We start from the raw sequence: 15,355 nt of genomic DNA, 5'->3' as shown, positions 1-15,355 counted from the left end.
ACGCTTGCTGATTGCACAAATGAAAGAGACATTTATACTTTATTGTCTAATTAAACTACAATCACCAGCGCAGGGGTTGAATCTCTGTGACAATGGGGAATAAAATTCGCTCTTCTGGCAGGACCGCATTGTTTCAAGATAGATGCGCGCTGACTCACTCAAAATCATCATCAGAGGATTCTCCACCTCTGTGAGGCCAGACCACTTCCGCCGCTGTAGCACTGCTGCCGAGCTGTGCTTTCTGGCGTTTGGCTGGTTCCTGCTGCACTGCTTGCTCCAGAGCGCCCATGGTGACATGCTTCGCCGTCAAAGGAGACTTCTTCCTCTGCAAAGCGACACACACATTCGCTCAGCACATGCAGCAAGGAGCCACATCTGCCAAACTTATTTCTGGCACAGTGCTTACAGTGCTTACACAGTGCTTACAGTGTCCAGTGCAAAGTCTAGTCGACTGCAGCTGACCAAAGAGCAGAAGAGAGAGCAGACCTGGGAGGGCGGCGTCAGGCGATGTGACGACAAGGGAGACAGCTTTGTTGACACCGCACAGGACATGGATTTAGCAGGCAGCCTGGTTGCCAGCCGGCTGGTGCCGAGAGGGGCTGCACCAATCTGCTCATTCTCCTTTCCTGCAAGACCAAATCACCATTCCATCAGCCCACTCCTCTCATCTCCAGCAATCTCTCCGCAGTTGCACATTGCAGTGATCAGAAACTCGTAGGTGGTGACGGACCAAAAGTTTCTCTGCGTCCGGAGGCGGTGGCCGGCGGGGAGCGCCGGGATGCAGCTGCGGGAGTGACAGCCGGCATGCACATGCGCGACGGCGCGCTGGCCGCGGCGGCTGACAGGCCGGTGCGCGCGGCCGGCGTCACTGGAGTGCCGGCCGCCGCGCTTCCCCGGCCGCTGGTCCCTGGAGCTTCCTCCGGCTCCTCTCCCTCTATTGCCTTCCCAGCCACCTGCAGGACCACAAAAGAATGCTATGCATAAATAGAAATTGTGCCTGTTTGGTGTTGTCTCTCTGCTTCTAATCGCCACCTCCAGCAGGGCAGCGATGGAACGTCTGCACGCCAGCTATTTCTCTCAGTGGTGGTTCGCTGCTTCAAACGCCACAGTGTAAGATGTGCAGGGCTTGCAGAGGCCTGGCAAGGAAGGGGCACGGTGGGGGCGTTTCGGTGTACCTTGCAGGAGAAGACAAAGGAGACTTGGCCCGGCAGCTGCTGGCCGATGGTGTGCATGATGGCGTCCGGCACAGTAGACGTGGATGTGTGCTGCCCCCAGCTCTTCAGATCCTCCTCCGCCGGCGACCCAATCTGATGGGCACCAATTCTCCCTTCATCTTGATGCAGACCAGACCAATTTATTCCCCAATCAGCCCATTCACGCAGCATAGGTGTAGGTCATTGAAATGGCTCCCCTGCAGTCACATAATCCCCAAGCTAACGCCGTTCAAAATAGCAGGCAGGGTGAGAGCGACTGGCAGCTGCGCGTGACTTGCCTGGTCCTTGTGCACGTCGACGGCTGCTGCGCTGCCTTCGTTGCTACCTTCATCATCTGGCGCCTCGTCATCGTCGTTGTCGCACATGGAGTCGAAGGTGTCGGAGGCCGTGTGCAGGCGCAGCGTGAAGAGGTCGCGCAGGTCCTCGGCGCTCATGGCGGCCGCTGCGATGCCGCCGCCGTCGCCTGCGTCCGAGCCGGCCGACGCAGACGCGGCCGCCCCCGTGTTGTTCACCACCTGCTGCAGCCCCTCCTTTGCCAGCTGGCGCTGGAACACCTGGCAACAACACGCAATACAGGTGAGTAACACATGTTTTTCCATATCTGTTCTGCCAGGTAACCCTACACACAAATTACAAGGCCCCCTTTCAGCATCCCCGGTGTTGAAAAAAAATCTTTGTCAGATGGTGGGATGCATAGAATGGGCTGTTTGCACCTTCTCCTCAATGGTGCCGGTCGTCAGGAACTTGTAGACATAGACGCGCTTCTTCTGACCGTCTCGCCAGACGCGGGCCGCAGCCTGAGAGGCGAAGCCTAGGGTGAGATCATATGCAGCTCACCGCAATTTGCCGTGCAGCACAGGAGCAGAACAAGCACAAGAAATCAGATGCACGGCTGGAAAGCAAGGGGTAGACGGGCAGCCTACCTGCTTGTCATTTGCAGGGTTCCTGCGTTTGGCAACACAAGAAGAATTTAAATCATGGAACGCGTTATTGGCCCCAAAGGAAGCAGCAGTAGACAAGAAGTGGTGCTTTCACATCAGTCACTGACAGATTCAGGCATGAGAGTATTGCATTGTGCTTGGAACTCACCAGTCTGGATCAAAGAGCACAAGGCGGTTGCCGCCGATGAGGTTGATGCCACAGCCGCCGGCCTTGGAGGACAGCAGGAACACAAATTGGCCCAGCTCCGTGTTGAACTGCTGCACCATCTTGGCGCGCTTCTTCAGCGTCGTTGTGCCATCCAGCCGTAGCGCAGGATACTGCATCAGCCACAGGCAAGTTTCAGAAGACTACAGGCCTTTGTACTTAACCCACATTTCCCATCCCAAAAGCTTAGAACCCACGAAGCCCAAGAGGCTGCAGAAGCGACTGCAGCTGGTGATATCAATTCCATGATTAGAGTTTGTCATTAAAAGACATCAACAAGGCTGCTGGGGCTTCCTCGGCTGAGGCAATCCAACATGCGGATGATGGCTGAATCACTTGTCCCTATGCTGTACTGGTTTTACAAGAATTTCAAGTGCCGCACAGGCTGGGGTGCGTACTGAGCGTTCACGGCAGAGTTGGCCGATGAGGTCCAGGACCTGTGTGGAGTTGGAAACAACCACGATGCGCTCCCCCGTCGGCCGTAGCAGCGCCAGCATGCACCCCAACACCGCCATCTTCCCTGCAGGGAACTGCCTCACGTTAAATTTCCCGGCCTCATCCCCAGGCAGATTGTCAGGCCAACCTTCCCAGTGCAAAGTGAGAGACAGCAGAGTGAAAAAGGTCTGCCGGACGTGCCTGAGAGGGCGTCCCAGCCCTGGGGGAGAATGCCCCTGGAGCGGCCAGCGCGCCCGTCATCGAAAAGGCCCGGAGGGAAGAACTGGGCGCAGTCCTGCGCACGGACAGCTCTTTGTGAGCTGACAGAAAATGCACCACCGTTGACACCAAACCTGCCCACTCTTGCATCATGACACTGTGCACAGTTGTCATGCTGCAAGAGTGGGCACCGGAGATCACACCATTGCCCACTCTTGTCCAATGGGGGTTTGTTACCTCCACAATATTACATCTGGTCACCATGCATGCCATTCTAGCAGCAGCACCTTGCGCGCTTCAGTCCAGAGATCAGCCATGCAAAATGGAATGATGACTCGGCTTGCCTTGAAGCCGTCGGCTTCGGCGGGGGCTTTGCCGGAGGTGGGGTGGATGAGGTCGTAGATGAGCTTGGGGTGGCCGCACAGCTTGCGCAGCGCATTGATGGCCGTCAGGGCGGACGCCTTGCCCTTGGTCTTTTCCGCACTGAGCACGCGCTGCGCCGCGTTGGAGGCCAGGAAGTGGTTGTACAGTTCCACCTGCAGCGGTGAGGGCCTGCAGCACACCACCTCCACCACCTGTTTGCGCACAGCACAGCCAATTTCATCAGCTTGCTCAGTACTGAGGAGGTGCTCGCCAAAGGGGATATGTGGGAACACGGCACAATTGAGGATTTGACGCCACTGTGTGGCCACTATCCAAGAAAGAAATTCCTGTTTGTAGTGCCTGTGCGCAAGCCACATTTACGTCATCGCTATGAGCATGACATGCCACACTTATGCACCGCCAAAAAAGAGGGCCTCCTTTGATGCTTTTGCTTGTGCGCGACCATGTGGGGAAGACCGCCAGGTGGGAAGTGGAGAGAAGGCAGAGGTGTTTAGGATTGGGGGCATGCAGTGTGGGCAGGGCGTGCCTTGGGGGGCAGGTGGGCGCTGAGGAGGGAGTTGGTGCGGCGTAGGATGAAGTTGTTGACGATGGCACTCAGCTCACTGCTGCGCTCTGCACCCTTCGCCACCACCTCCTCTGACGCATCAGGCTCCCGACCCGCCACAATGGGGCCCTGCAGATATATTCTGAACTTCACATCACAGCAATACATATCAATGACAAGGACAAGGTGTGCTTGGTGTAATGTGAGGGTGAGTGCTTTATTAAGAGCAGTCTTGCAGACCTCATAGTGGCGGCGGAATTGTGAGGGGGTGCCCAGGACTCCAGGGTTGCAGAAGTTGACCATGGCATAGAACTCGTCCAGGTGGTTCTGCATCGGCGTCCCGGACAGCAGCACCCGCCGCTTGCAGGCCAGGCTGTCCAGTGCCTGCGATTAGTCACACATCAGCATTTCAAACAGCCTGGCAATGGGAATGTCCACGTCTTCATGACATGAAAGAACCACCAGAGCTAGACAAAACAGAATGTATGTTGCATATTTCAAGTACCTTGTTGATGAGGGTCTGGTCATTCTTCAGCCTGTGTGCTTCGTCGCAGATCAGCAGATCGCAGGCATGCTCCCCCTTGAGCCTCTCAGCGTGCAGTCGGAATGTTTCATAGGACAGGATGAGCACCTGCAGCCAGCAGTGCAGCCATCAACCGCTTATTTATAAGGCGGAGACTCAGAACAATAATAGGCAGTAAAGAAGGTTAAGAAGATGGAATGCCTGGAGCTTACTTGGTACATGGTGTTGGGGCGCAGGAAGTCAGATATGCTGCTGATGACATCATCCCTTGAAGACTCACTGAGTGGCAGCGTCCTCACCCTTCCCTGCATGTCAAAGAGATCTGGTGATCCTATCTGGACTCATGATTGCCATGAACAGATCCGATGGAATCCTGATGCGGAATAATATTCCAATGCATTGAGAGCGAAGTTATGCACCTTGAGCCACTTGCCGCACTCGCTGTCCCAGTTGCTGACCAGTGAGGTGGGGCAGCAGATGATGACTCGCTTGGCCAGCGGCTCACCCCCCAGAAGGGCATGCCCACTCTGCAGCAGCGTCCACAGCAGCGAGATGCCCTGCAGCGTCTTCCTGCACCCAGTAGAGCACCTTGACTCTCCGCGCATTGCCACACAATTCCTGCAGCCAGGACGAGCACATTGGCATCTGCAAGTACAATCCACTACGAAAGTGGCAGGACGCTTACCCCAGGCCCATGTCATCTGCCAGGATGCAGCCGTTGCCCCCAAAGTCCCGGAGGCCTGTCACGCACTCGAACATGAAGGCTACGCCTTCGCGCTGATGCGGGCGCAGCCACTTGGTCAGCATGCCATCAACTGCCACTGGACTGCCATCTGCGTATGGCGGCGGCTCCCACAGCACCAGCCTCTCCTCAGGATCCTCTGCCTCCATCTGTCAGACAATGCTAATTTAATTACAAGGGCTCTATAGGTTTGATAATCCTATCTATATCTTAGTATCTGAAGGCCCCAGATGACCTCTCAGCAGGGCAATCTATCATATGACATGCAAGGCAGGATGCTTGAAGGCAATCCTGGCTCGGTCCGAGACTGTGGTAGTCCCCTAGGACTGGCAGTCTAGGGCTCCAGGGAAGAAAGTGATGAGTGTTTCACACTGAAGGCAATTCAGGGAGGAGGGCTCACTGGTGGCTGCAATGGTGGAGGTTCTGCCGTAGTGTGTAGGGGTGTACGGAGCTTGAAGGGAGTCGAGCTTCCCCAGGGAACAAAGGTGCGCCTCTTGAGCAGCTTGCGCCGGAGGGCCTATGAAGAGACAACATCAGCACTGCACTCGTCTGCAAATTGCCTGTGTCGGTATGGCATGCATTTCTCAGTATTGCAATTTTCCACTGGGCCTGGGTGCTCACATCTGACCGAGCAGGTGCGTTTGGGAACGGAGACTTGAAGGCAGACCGAAGGGTGGCCTCTGCATTGTTGACATCCAGGATCTTTGGCAGCAGAGCCTTGCGCTGCACTTGTAAGCTGCGCATGGCAGACCAGATCAACAAGGTTGCGTTATGAGCAGAACACACAGGCAGCACTGTATAAGTCAGCAATGGCCTGAGCCTCAAGTATATCATAGAACGGCATTGCGGATGGCCTTACCTGCCGGACAATAAGGCTCTGATATTACTTTCTCTTCGATCGCGCTGCTTTTCTTGCGACTCGGCTTCGTTTGCTTCCTCGCCATCTTGTGCTGGTGCAGAGGCACATAATTGGTATAACATCAGCAAGACTTAATTCGGACAAATAGATTGTACAGACAAGTAGCATTCGGCCAAAATCATCATACTGTTGGTAGTTCTGTTCTCTCGTGGACAAGAAACAAGTTGCTGCTAGAGCAGCAGCATATTGCTTTGGCCTAGACTTCAAGCTTGTTTTCAGAATTCTTGTCGAAAGCAACGTACCGTGTTCCTCCTCTTCTGCACTGCTTTCTTTTGCACAAGACTCTTCTTCGTCGTCAGTGTCTCCGCACACGTCCGGCTCGCAGTCTTTCATCTTGTTATATTGCTTTGATGACTATCTGAAGCATCAATTATTATGAGTTCATCAGTTGCGGGACAGACTAGTTTCACACAACTTAGTGGTGCTAATTCTGCAATGCAAAGCGATCAGGCATCTGCCAACTCCCATGTTTCCTGCGCGTCACCTGCAGGAACATTCTGCTTTGCGTGCTGTGTTGCCAAATCTGGACAGCTGGATGATGCAAGGATGATGGACAGAATGCATGGAAGTCCAGTATTGGAAGTGCTACTTTAATCTGCTGGAAAGGAAATTAACCAAGATTTGGACTGGAATGAAAAGCTTGTCCCAGGCCTGATCAACACTGTCGGTTCATGCCTGTTTTACCGTGATCACGATACTTCCAAAACATATACCGTGAATTCATTTGCATGCACGTGATCGCCATTAACATTTCATCACCCTTACCGATCAAGCAGTCAATTAAATTGTAATAACTAATTCTCGAAACTTAGTATAAAGCATGCCGCATGCAGCATGAGGTCTGGTACCAGTGTGAGATGATCTCACTGAGATCAGTTGAAACTCTCAAAGTCAGCTGAGGGTAAACTTGAAGTCAATTTGCCGTTGTACACATGGGCTCGAGAGCTCTAGCCAGATGGAATCTAGCCTTTGCTGAGCCAGACATTGTCTGTGCCGCTAAATACGTGGGATGTCTGAGGGAATCACACCATCGGGGAACGAGAAATCAAGAAACTCTACCAGTTGCCACATGGCTATGCTGAGGCCAATGGCAAGACCCATTACTGTCATGAGCGCATAGCACTGGTCATCCAGCAGACCGCCGGCTTCAGCACTCCTGCCTCTGGCCGCCAGCACGCGTTTTGCATGCTGCACTCGAAGCATCCGCTCAAAACAGAAAATTATGTTGATGGGAATCACGCCTCCCAGCACAATCTGCACAGCAAACCAAGTAACCTCAAATGCATAACATGTCTTTGATCGCCTAGCTCTGCTTGATCGGGGTTGAAAGGCACATACCGAGAGGTAAGCCATAGTGAGATCGCAGACATTGGCGTCATGCAGGGGCCGGGCCTCTATATAGCCGGACACTCCTGCCAATGCATCTGCACCAGTCTTCGACAGGAGCAGGTCTATCTGCTTCAGCACAGGCTCCTCCTGGACAGCCGCAATTGAAGACCGCTTGCAGTACACGGGTGTGCGCATGACGCTCAGCACTATCCAGAGACAGGATGTGAGGATCTCCATGTGCAGGCCAGTGTTCCAGAAGAGGCAGTCGCCCAGCTGCAGCTGCAACCATTTGAAGACACATCTCAGCGTCTTAACTCACAGCAGTGTTGCTTTTTTTGGTTTCCAATCTTTCATCACATTCAGATTCCTTGGGGCCTCGCATGCAGGATGTACAGCTGTGAAGGGCATACGGCCGATAATGTTCAGACAGGGCACTTTTGCATATGACTCACCCAGGTGCGACTGCTGAAGACAACAGAGAAGAAAACAGCCCAGGATGTATCCAGGCGGGGAAATGTTCTGCCGTGCCAGGGACTTAGGGTGAGGTGCTTGGCTTTGATGAAAGCCAAGAGCCACCGTCTGTTGGCAACATACCACCCCGGGCAGAGCAGGAGCAGAACGATTGGGACCAAGGCGGACAATGTGTTCAAATAAACTGTAGATTTGGAGAAATTGTCAAAGTCCCTGCAGAAAAGCAAGGAAAGTCAGCACGGCATGTTTGGCCCTGCTGACACGCACGTTTTGCAATCTATGTTGAACTCTACACCTACACCTGCATTTCTTCCTGCCACAAGGGCTGTGCGTACCTGCGTGTCGCAAAGATACCAGCAACGGCACAAAACATCGACCAGGTGGCGTCGAGAATCTTAGACGCAACATCTTGGCCTACAGTGCAGGCACAACACCTTTGGTACATTCTGAGGGTCCCAATCTTTCGTAGCATGCAACACAGGTGCAAGTCAGGCGCTGTAGAAATTCTTAGCATTATCTGCAGACCTCTCAGAAATTCAGCTTCTACTTCTGCCTCCTTGAAACGCAGGTCCCAACCAAGGAGAGAGGTCGGTCCCTTTTCGTCTTCCTCAATCCTCGTTGTCCTTCTTCTCATTATTCTTTAATCTTGGAACGCTCCTGATGCCTTTTCAAGTCTTCAGAAGGATACCAGCACATCATCGATACTAAAATAATACCACCAGATCTACATTGGGCCGAGCATTGAAACTGATCTACAGCAGGTGTGGGCAAATTTGCTTCGAGAGACAACAGTCTCCCTTTGTAACTGTATGTAAAGTAAAGAAAACTAATGCAAACGACACGATCAGGCAGCAGAGGCCTCGAGAAATTACTTGCCATGCCACGTGTTCGCAATGACGCCAGCAAGTCTGCAGGCCGCTGTGATTGATCGACCATCCAGGCCACCTTCAAGTTACAGCGAATGGCTGTGGATTGCTTGCAAGCCTTGCATGATAATTAAGCGCAAGATACTCTAATTAACAAAAGGAAGAGCAAAGAGCATGTACAGATTGGCTGCTGGCATCACCACAAGAATTGCAAGAGACCTCTCGACTCACTTGCAATCCACATCAGTGCTTCTTAAATATCAGAATATCTACCATCGTCTTTTCTCTACAGTACGTTCTCATGCGGTTGCTCACTTTATTGTGATCTGGAGGATGTCCCTCAGCACCATCTGACTCCTTATGTTCCTGTACGCCAGGAAGAAGGCAGGAGGCTCGTTGCTGCCTGCGTTCTAGAGAGATTGCCGGTGAGTATGCCTCCTCCTTATTGCTTCAAAGCCAATCCAATAGTGTCTAATACATATTCCATAACAATAAGCACTGCTTGTGGCCACAGGTAGTAGTGCCTGAGGATCCGCTCTATGAGATCGAATACCATGAGTTGAAGGAGAGGCTATTCAGCAAGTACCGGCGTGAGCTGCCCAGCGAGTTCACCAAGGTGACAGGTGGCGAGAGCGGCGACACGCCTGAAGGGGATGCGGGAGACACCAGCTTCTCGTTCGCATCGAGGATCACTGAGGCAGACGAGCAGAACGACATCAAATCCTTGCGGCGAGCCCTGCACAAACGCCTCTTCTTCCTAGTCAGAAGCAAAGGTACGCCATGCAACAGGCCTTGCTGGATCGTTGCCATGCAGCCTCCATGCATGCCCTCCTGACCACAGTGTGCTCAAGGGAGTGCATGTCATCATGCAGGTGAAGGCGGCAAGGAAGTTTGGCACTTTCCACAGAGGGGGCATGAGGCAGGGCAGACGATTAAGCAGGCAGCAGAGGGCGCTCTAGAAGGTGTTTTGACAGCGGATGAGGGAAGGCAGGTCTACTTCATAGGCAACTCGCCAGCCGGGCATGGACGCTACCCAGACTATGACATGTTCTTCCACAGGGCTCAGCTGATCAAGGGGTCAGTTGCCCTGCAGCCAGGCGGTGGCCCACACGACTATGCATGGGTCACCAAGGAGGAGCTGCCCCAGTACATTGAGGACCCGAACGCACAGATGCTTTTCAGCATGATTCTTGCAGGCCCTTGAATGATGTTTTCCGCAGCAGGAATGTGAGGGTGAGAATGTGCGGCTGTCTGGCAGTGCTTGTGGTGTAAATTACCATGGATGTTTGCTTGGACGCAGATGCATTGCGAGGGTCGTTCATTGAGCATGGCAACATTGGAAATCGGCGAATTGAAATTTACAGCTCTTGTTGGTCACAAGTAGGCCAGTAGACTTAATTCTGATTACGATCACCGCGTCTGGAGAGAGGCAATACCGCTTCAGCAGAGAGCCTTGCATCAATTGTACCATCACCATATATGTATAAGCAACCCTCGCATCATGTATGACGTATCACACTTGAATTATAGATTGCACAACAATGTCATGTGTGCGCGTTACATCGGGTGCGCGAAACAGGGATTGGAGGTACACACACAGCCGACTGGCGCACACAAAGTGTGGCCCTCTTTCAAGACACATATCGACGAGTGATATTGCAAAGAATCCGAGGAGGGGCAAGTTTGTGCCCTGCCCACACCAGATATAGCCAGATATAGGTGGCCATTTAATGCTAGAATGAACTCCACACAGAAATAATACATATCCCATGCAGCGTCGGCCCTAGACCCTGAGTCGCGCTTGCGCTGCTTGCGGTGCGGACACGTCCGCTTCATCCCATGGTGTAGGAAGGCTGCGGGAGGTTGAGGACGGTGCTCTTGATCTTGACCATCATGGCCAGGGAGTTCTTGATGCCCTGACTGCCGATGCCGCTGTCGCGGAAGCCCTGGAACTGCAAGAACCAGCACAAGGCGTCAGTCGCTTGTCCCAGCCGTCTCAATGCAAAAATTTGCATAAACGCAAGCAGGAAAGCATAAGCACAGTTGGAGATAGGAGGGAAGAGCAAACGGAACTGGGTAGTGATCGGGACCGCGAGCCGGCGCGCTGTTGACCTGCAGCACAGCACACGAGCGTCATGAAAGATGCTCACAGGCGCCCTCACATGCAATTCCCCCCTGCCTGCTCAAACTGTCCGCCGCGATTGTCTTTGCACGACACTTGTGCACAGGTGCTCTGGCCCAGAAAGGTGGGGCTGCATCTCCACAGTCCTCCTGCCCACGGCTGACCCTCACTCCTGCCCGTCTGTAACCTCCTTGCCTAGCCACACCCGTATGCATGGTTGCAAAGCGGTCATTTAGCGGTCATCCAGTGGTCCTGGGATATTTTACTTTTGCTACTTAATGTGCACTCGCGATGCAGCCCTTCCTCTGGTCTGCCTGGCACTCGCACTGCTTTGATGTCTGCATACCTCTTTGGCTAGTAGAGATGCACAGGCTCAAGATTCTTGGCCCTCTTGCCCATTAAATTCCCACAGATCCCCTTTTATTTATTTGAATATAAAAGGGGATCAGTGTGTCTCTTACCTGCACAGTCCCGGTCTCCATGGCATCAGAAATCCGGATGGCTGCACAAATACACAGCTGGGCTCAGTGCGGGGGCCTTCAGTCTCCAGGAAGATGCCAGGTCATATGGTAATGAAGAATGCATGGCACATGATGTGTGCCAACCGCATACCTGCATCCACATCTCGGGTGAATACACAGCCCTGCAGCGCCAAATTGTTGGCATTGCAGTGGTCGATCGCCTCCTCAACAGACTTCACCCGCACGACGGGCACCACCGGCCCAAAGGGCTCCTCCCACGCCAGCCGCATGTCCTGCAGTGTGCCAGGCAAGCAAAACTCAGCACTGACCAGTTGCTCTGCTGTCCAACAGGATGAATATGCTATTGGACCAACATTCAGCAGTCACGGTGCAAGGCACAGCTCTGGGCATTCTAGATCAGTTGCTAACGTGCCCAAGACAGACATCTGCAAGACCCAAGGCAACCAAAAATTCTTCACTTATCTTGTGCCTGACCCTGCCTGCAGAGGCTCACCGCCTGGAAAATTTGGCTAGTCTGCGATCCTTGTCTTCAATCCCCACTGGTGATCCAAAATATCGTTTGTCGGTGCAGGGTTCTGCCAGTTATAAAACAAGGGTGCAGGCAGGGCGCGCACAGGGGTGACATGGTCGATGAGGAGGGGCCAGATGAGGTTGCCTTCGCGCTTGTAGGGCTGCAGCAGTTTGGCGCCCTTGGCCTCCGCGTCCTTCACCAGGCCCTCGATGAAGTCTGCGCTGCTCTTGCTGATCACCGGCGTGATCGCAGCATTGTCCTGCCGCGCACAAGCACCATGCTCAGCCGCTCGACCGCAGTCTGCTCATCAATGATCCTCCTGCATGTTTCCTTGGCAGGAGATCTCGACATGGACATTCCAGCTCAACTCTTAACATCCTGGAGACATGCGCAAAGGGAGCAATCCTCAGCCCTTGCAGTCTGCTCAAAAGCACACCTTGAATACTGATCCTCCCGGATGTTCTGTTGGCAGGCTATCTCTCATTTTTAAACCATTCCAGCTCACTCCTCACAACCAGGAGCCATTCATGGAAGACCAGTGGCTGAAAGGGCCCAGCGCTCGGTGTTTCCCACCAAAAATTAATTGCCGGATGGCCCTCAGCTTTGTGCTATATGCTGTTTAATCACAGTAGGAGCCAAGTGACGTCTGCAAGCCCACCTCGGGGGCGCCAACAGAGAGGGCGTCGACGCCCTTCTTGACCTTGGCCACCAATTCGTCGGCGATGCTCTCCAGCGCCAGGACCAGCTTGACGGCCGTGCAGCGCTGGCCGCTGTAGCTGAAGCCCCCCTTCACGATGTTCTTGGCAGCCAGGTCCAGGTCAGCGTCCTCGCACACAATGCACACGTCCTTGCCTCCCAGCTCCATCTGCAGCGCAGCAGGCCCTCTCAGTACTCTTGGGCAATGCATTATAAGCAATATTTATCATCCTGTCCGAGGGGCTTCAAGAGGCATCTGTCAATAGGGGTCCTGTGGGTGTTTAAGCAAGGTATTGACGACCCCAAGAGCCAAGCGGCATCTGTGCATTGGGGTCGTGTGGGTTGGTTTAATAGCAAGTAATTGATGTTATTTAGTGGTGTTGACAGCCATTGGGAAGCAAGTACCTGGATTGGCACCATAGCCGCCTTCTTGCAGATGGCAATGCCTGCGAGACACCAGGCTCTGCTTTCAGACTCATGTTTTGTCGTCGTTGAACAGTTTTAAATGTTAATACGTGGACAAAAAAATGCTTTGTGGACAGGAGTATAGGATATACCGGTGTCGCCTCCAGTGAAGCTGATGCAGTTGACCAGAGGGTGAGTGGTCAGGTAGTCCCCAATCTCACTGCCCTTGCCTGCAGAGAAAGGCCCAGAAATTTTCAGGGGGACTCAGCGCGAATGTTGGATTGTCCTTGGGTTCTAAAATGGGTTCTGAGATGAGAAAAAGGAGAACGTGGAGGTCATGACTCACCAGTGACCAGGTTGAGGACACCCGGAGGCAAGCCAGCCTTATGGAAGGCCTGCACCATGTGGGTGGCTGCCACGGCACCCTGCAGAAAAATATTACATCAACACATCTGAGTACAGTCGCGTAGCGCTAAGCCTCTCACAGAAAGCCAAGGAAGCCAATCAGAAACGAGGCTCAGTATGCAAAGCTTGTCAAATTGGACAACACGACTATCAGGATTACACCAGGAGAGGATGCATACGTGAAAGTCAGTGCCGAGTGCCAAATAGGGTAGACTGAATCATTGCTGAGATATATGAGGAATGAAGTGCAAGGATACTAACCTGCGTGGGTGGCTTCAAGACGACAGTGTTGCCGGCCATCAGCGCGGGCGCGATCTTGGACACAGCCAGGTTCACCGGGTAGTTGAAGGGAGGCACGGCAAGCACGACGCCGAGGGGTACCTGTGACAGCGATCAGGTGGGGGCCTCTGACCATGCTCTTCCTGAGCAGGCGACCATGACACTCATGGAAATCCTTTACTGAAAAGTCCAAGGTACTGGCTTCATACCTTGGAGGCGAGGCAGATCTTGGAGCGGTCCTGGCCTGGGAAGGAGTCGCTCATGAGCATCTGGCCCTGCACAAAGCCAAACCACCTCCTCACAACATGAATTAGCCATACATTTGCGTAAGCTCTTAGGCTGCCTCCATCATGCAGATCGAGGGAGCCTGCCGAGAGGGAGCCGCACCTCTCCCAGCCAGCGCACGCCCTCCTCAGCAGTGTAAGAAATGAGGTCACCGCTGCGGATGACCTCTGTCAGGCTGTCCTTCGCGCCCTTGGCAACCTGTCAGTGCAGGGGAGGCATTAGGGCACGCCATATCACAGCCCACGACAGTTTCATGCCTTTCAACATGTGTACCCCCAGAAAACAAAATTGTCCTTGCAAGCAACTAGCGCTCATCTACTTTACCTCCTTCACAAGTGCGTCGGCCATCGGCTGTGCATTGGCCTTCATCAGGCCATCAACCTTGTGCAGGTACTCTGCCCGCTTCCAAAGGGGCGTGCGAGCCCATGCCTGTGGCACAAAGAGGTTGCAGAATATTCCACATGGATAAAGTCATAGCAGCAGTCGCAAATCATGTTTAATACCACCCTGCAAGGTGCTACACCCTAGGACTGATCCTTAGGCTTCACCTTTTGAGCCTTCTTGGCGCCCTCGAAGACGGCATCGACTTCCTCCCGTGTGCAAGCTGCGATGTTCAAGGGATGGCGTGAGCAAGTTGTGCGTGAAGTACAGCTTAAGCCTTTGTTTGGCCAAGAGTAGGGACACAGGTTTCCGGGCGATACATGGGAGGGTCGTCGCTTTGCAAGGGCAGATGATAGCAGAGCAGAAACACGCTACGGCGAAATGACACATACACCTGGTTCGTATCGCGTCAACAACAAAAGATGCTGTCTGTACTATGCTGGGCATCACAATAATCTGCTACTTTCCATCAAGCGTCACTCGACTAGGGTAAACCATCCCGCATGCTCTTTATAGACGTTGCGTCCCTACCTTGGACGGTGTAGGCAGTCTGGTTGGTCGCGGGGTTCAGAATGGGCACTGTCTTCCCAGAACTCGACTCGAGCCATTTACCATTCAACAGGAATTTGTAGGATCCAGAGGCCGCCAAGATATCGCCGTAGAAATCGGTGCTCATGTTGTCGTCGTCGATGAAATACAATGCCTTTTGCAATCACCTGCGCAGAGATGTACTGAACACTCGCAGGAGGACCACCAGTTTCAACTGGGCACTGACGACCGTCCAATAATTCAGGATATAGCCAGCAGCCCTTCCACAAGCCCAGTGGTGAGGTGAAGGTCACTTGTCGCACAAAAATGAATTCTTCAGGCTTTGCTTATTCTCTTCTCTTCAAGAAGAAATGAATGAAGAGCATTCAGTCAATTTTGACCAGGAATAATAAGCCCTATAGGGGGAAGTGAGGTGTCGTCAATCTGAAGTGCACTCGGTTACGAGGCG

At 53.2% G+C, this 15,355-nt stretch overlaps 3 protein-coding genes across 3 annotated transcripts; 1 reads left to right on the top strand and 2 right to left on the bottom strand.

The window, feature by feature from the left end:
* Window positions 1-154: 154 nt before the first annotated feature.
* COCSUDRAFT_40188 (hypothetical protein) lies at window positions 155-7,692 on the bottom strand (the record flags this gene model as incomplete). The annotated part of the gene is made up of 20 exons (XM_005650485.1): window positions 155-325; window positions 487-626; window positions 731-953; window positions 1,176-1,307; window positions 1,508-1,768; window positions 1,928-2,011; window positions 2,138-2,159; window positions 2,304-2,473; window positions 2,759-2,890; window positions 2,944-3,090; window positions 3,302-3,589; window positions 3,985-4,071; window positions 4,183-4,326; window positions 4,448-4,573; window positions 4,678-4,770; window positions 4,885-5,035; window positions 5,151-5,356; window positions 5,829-5,943; window positions 7,196-7,380; window positions 7,465-7,692. The coding sequence occupies 20 exons, from the start codon at window positions 7,690-7,692 to the stop codon at window positions 155-157; spliced, it is 3,105 nt and encodes a 1,034-aa protein (XP_005650542.1).
* A 1,127-nt stretch (window positions 7,693-8,819) lies between these two features.
* Window positions 8,820-9,996, top strand: COCSUDRAFT_60992 (hypothetical protein; the record flags this gene model as incomplete). The annotated part of the gene is made up of 3 exons (XM_005650484.1): window positions 8,820-8,846; window positions 9,307-9,565; window positions 9,665-9,996. The coding sequence occupies 3 exons, from the start codon at window positions 8,820-8,822 to the stop codon at window positions 9,994-9,996; spliced, it is 618 nt and encodes a 205-aa protein (XP_005650541.1).
* A 137-nt stretch (window positions 9,997-10,133) lies between these two features.
* Window positions 10,134-15,252, bottom strand: COCSUDRAFT_52649 (NADP-dependent glyceraldehyde-3-phosphate dehydrogenase). Its single transcript, XM_005650483.1, has 15 exons — window positions 14,890-15,252; window positions 14,526-14,581; window positions 14,302-14,406; window positions 14,080-14,175; window positions 13,902-13,967; window positions 13,675-13,794; window positions 13,355-13,433; window positions 13,161-13,238; window positions 13,009-13,049; window positions 12,566-12,772; window positions 12,011-12,166; window positions 11,527-11,668; window positions 11,376-11,416; window positions 10,866-10,904; window positions 10,134-10,744 (listed from the first exon to the last, which is right to left on the bottom strand). Exons 1-15 carry the CDS (start codon window positions 15,032-15,034, stop codon window positions 10,625-10,627), a joined length of 1,491 nt encoding a protein of 496 aa, XP_005650540.1. The 5' UTR covers window positions 15,035-15,252; the 3' UTR covers window positions 10,134-10,624.
* Window positions 15,253-15,355: the final 103 nt, after the last annotated feature.

This window comes from Coccomyxa subellipsoidea (assembly GCF_000258705.1).
Source record: "Coccomyxa subellipsoidea C-169, whole genome shotgun sequence".
NCBI classification, from domain to species: Eukaryota; Viridiplantae; Chlorophyta; class Trebouxiophyceae; family Coccomyxaceae; genus Coccomyxa; species Coccomyxa subellipsoidea.
This window is presented reverse-complemented; position numbering and strand designations above follow the sequence as displayed.

Excerpts from the sequence above, each read along its gene's own strand:
- COCSUDRAFT_52649 (XM_005650483.1), bottom strand. The coding sequence starts at position 15,034 with ATGAGCACCGATTTCTACGGCGATATCTTGGCGGCCTCTGGATCCTAC. Across the intron at positions 13,968-14,079 it reads GCGTGCGCTGGCTGGGAGAG|GGCCAGATGCTCATGAGCGA; the intron begins GTGCGGCTCCCT and ends GGCTTTGTGCAG. Across the intron at positions 10,905-11,375 it reads TGGAGACCGGGACTGTGCAG|GTCAACAGCGCGCCGGCTCG; the intron begins GTAAGAGACACA and ends GCTGTGCTGCAG.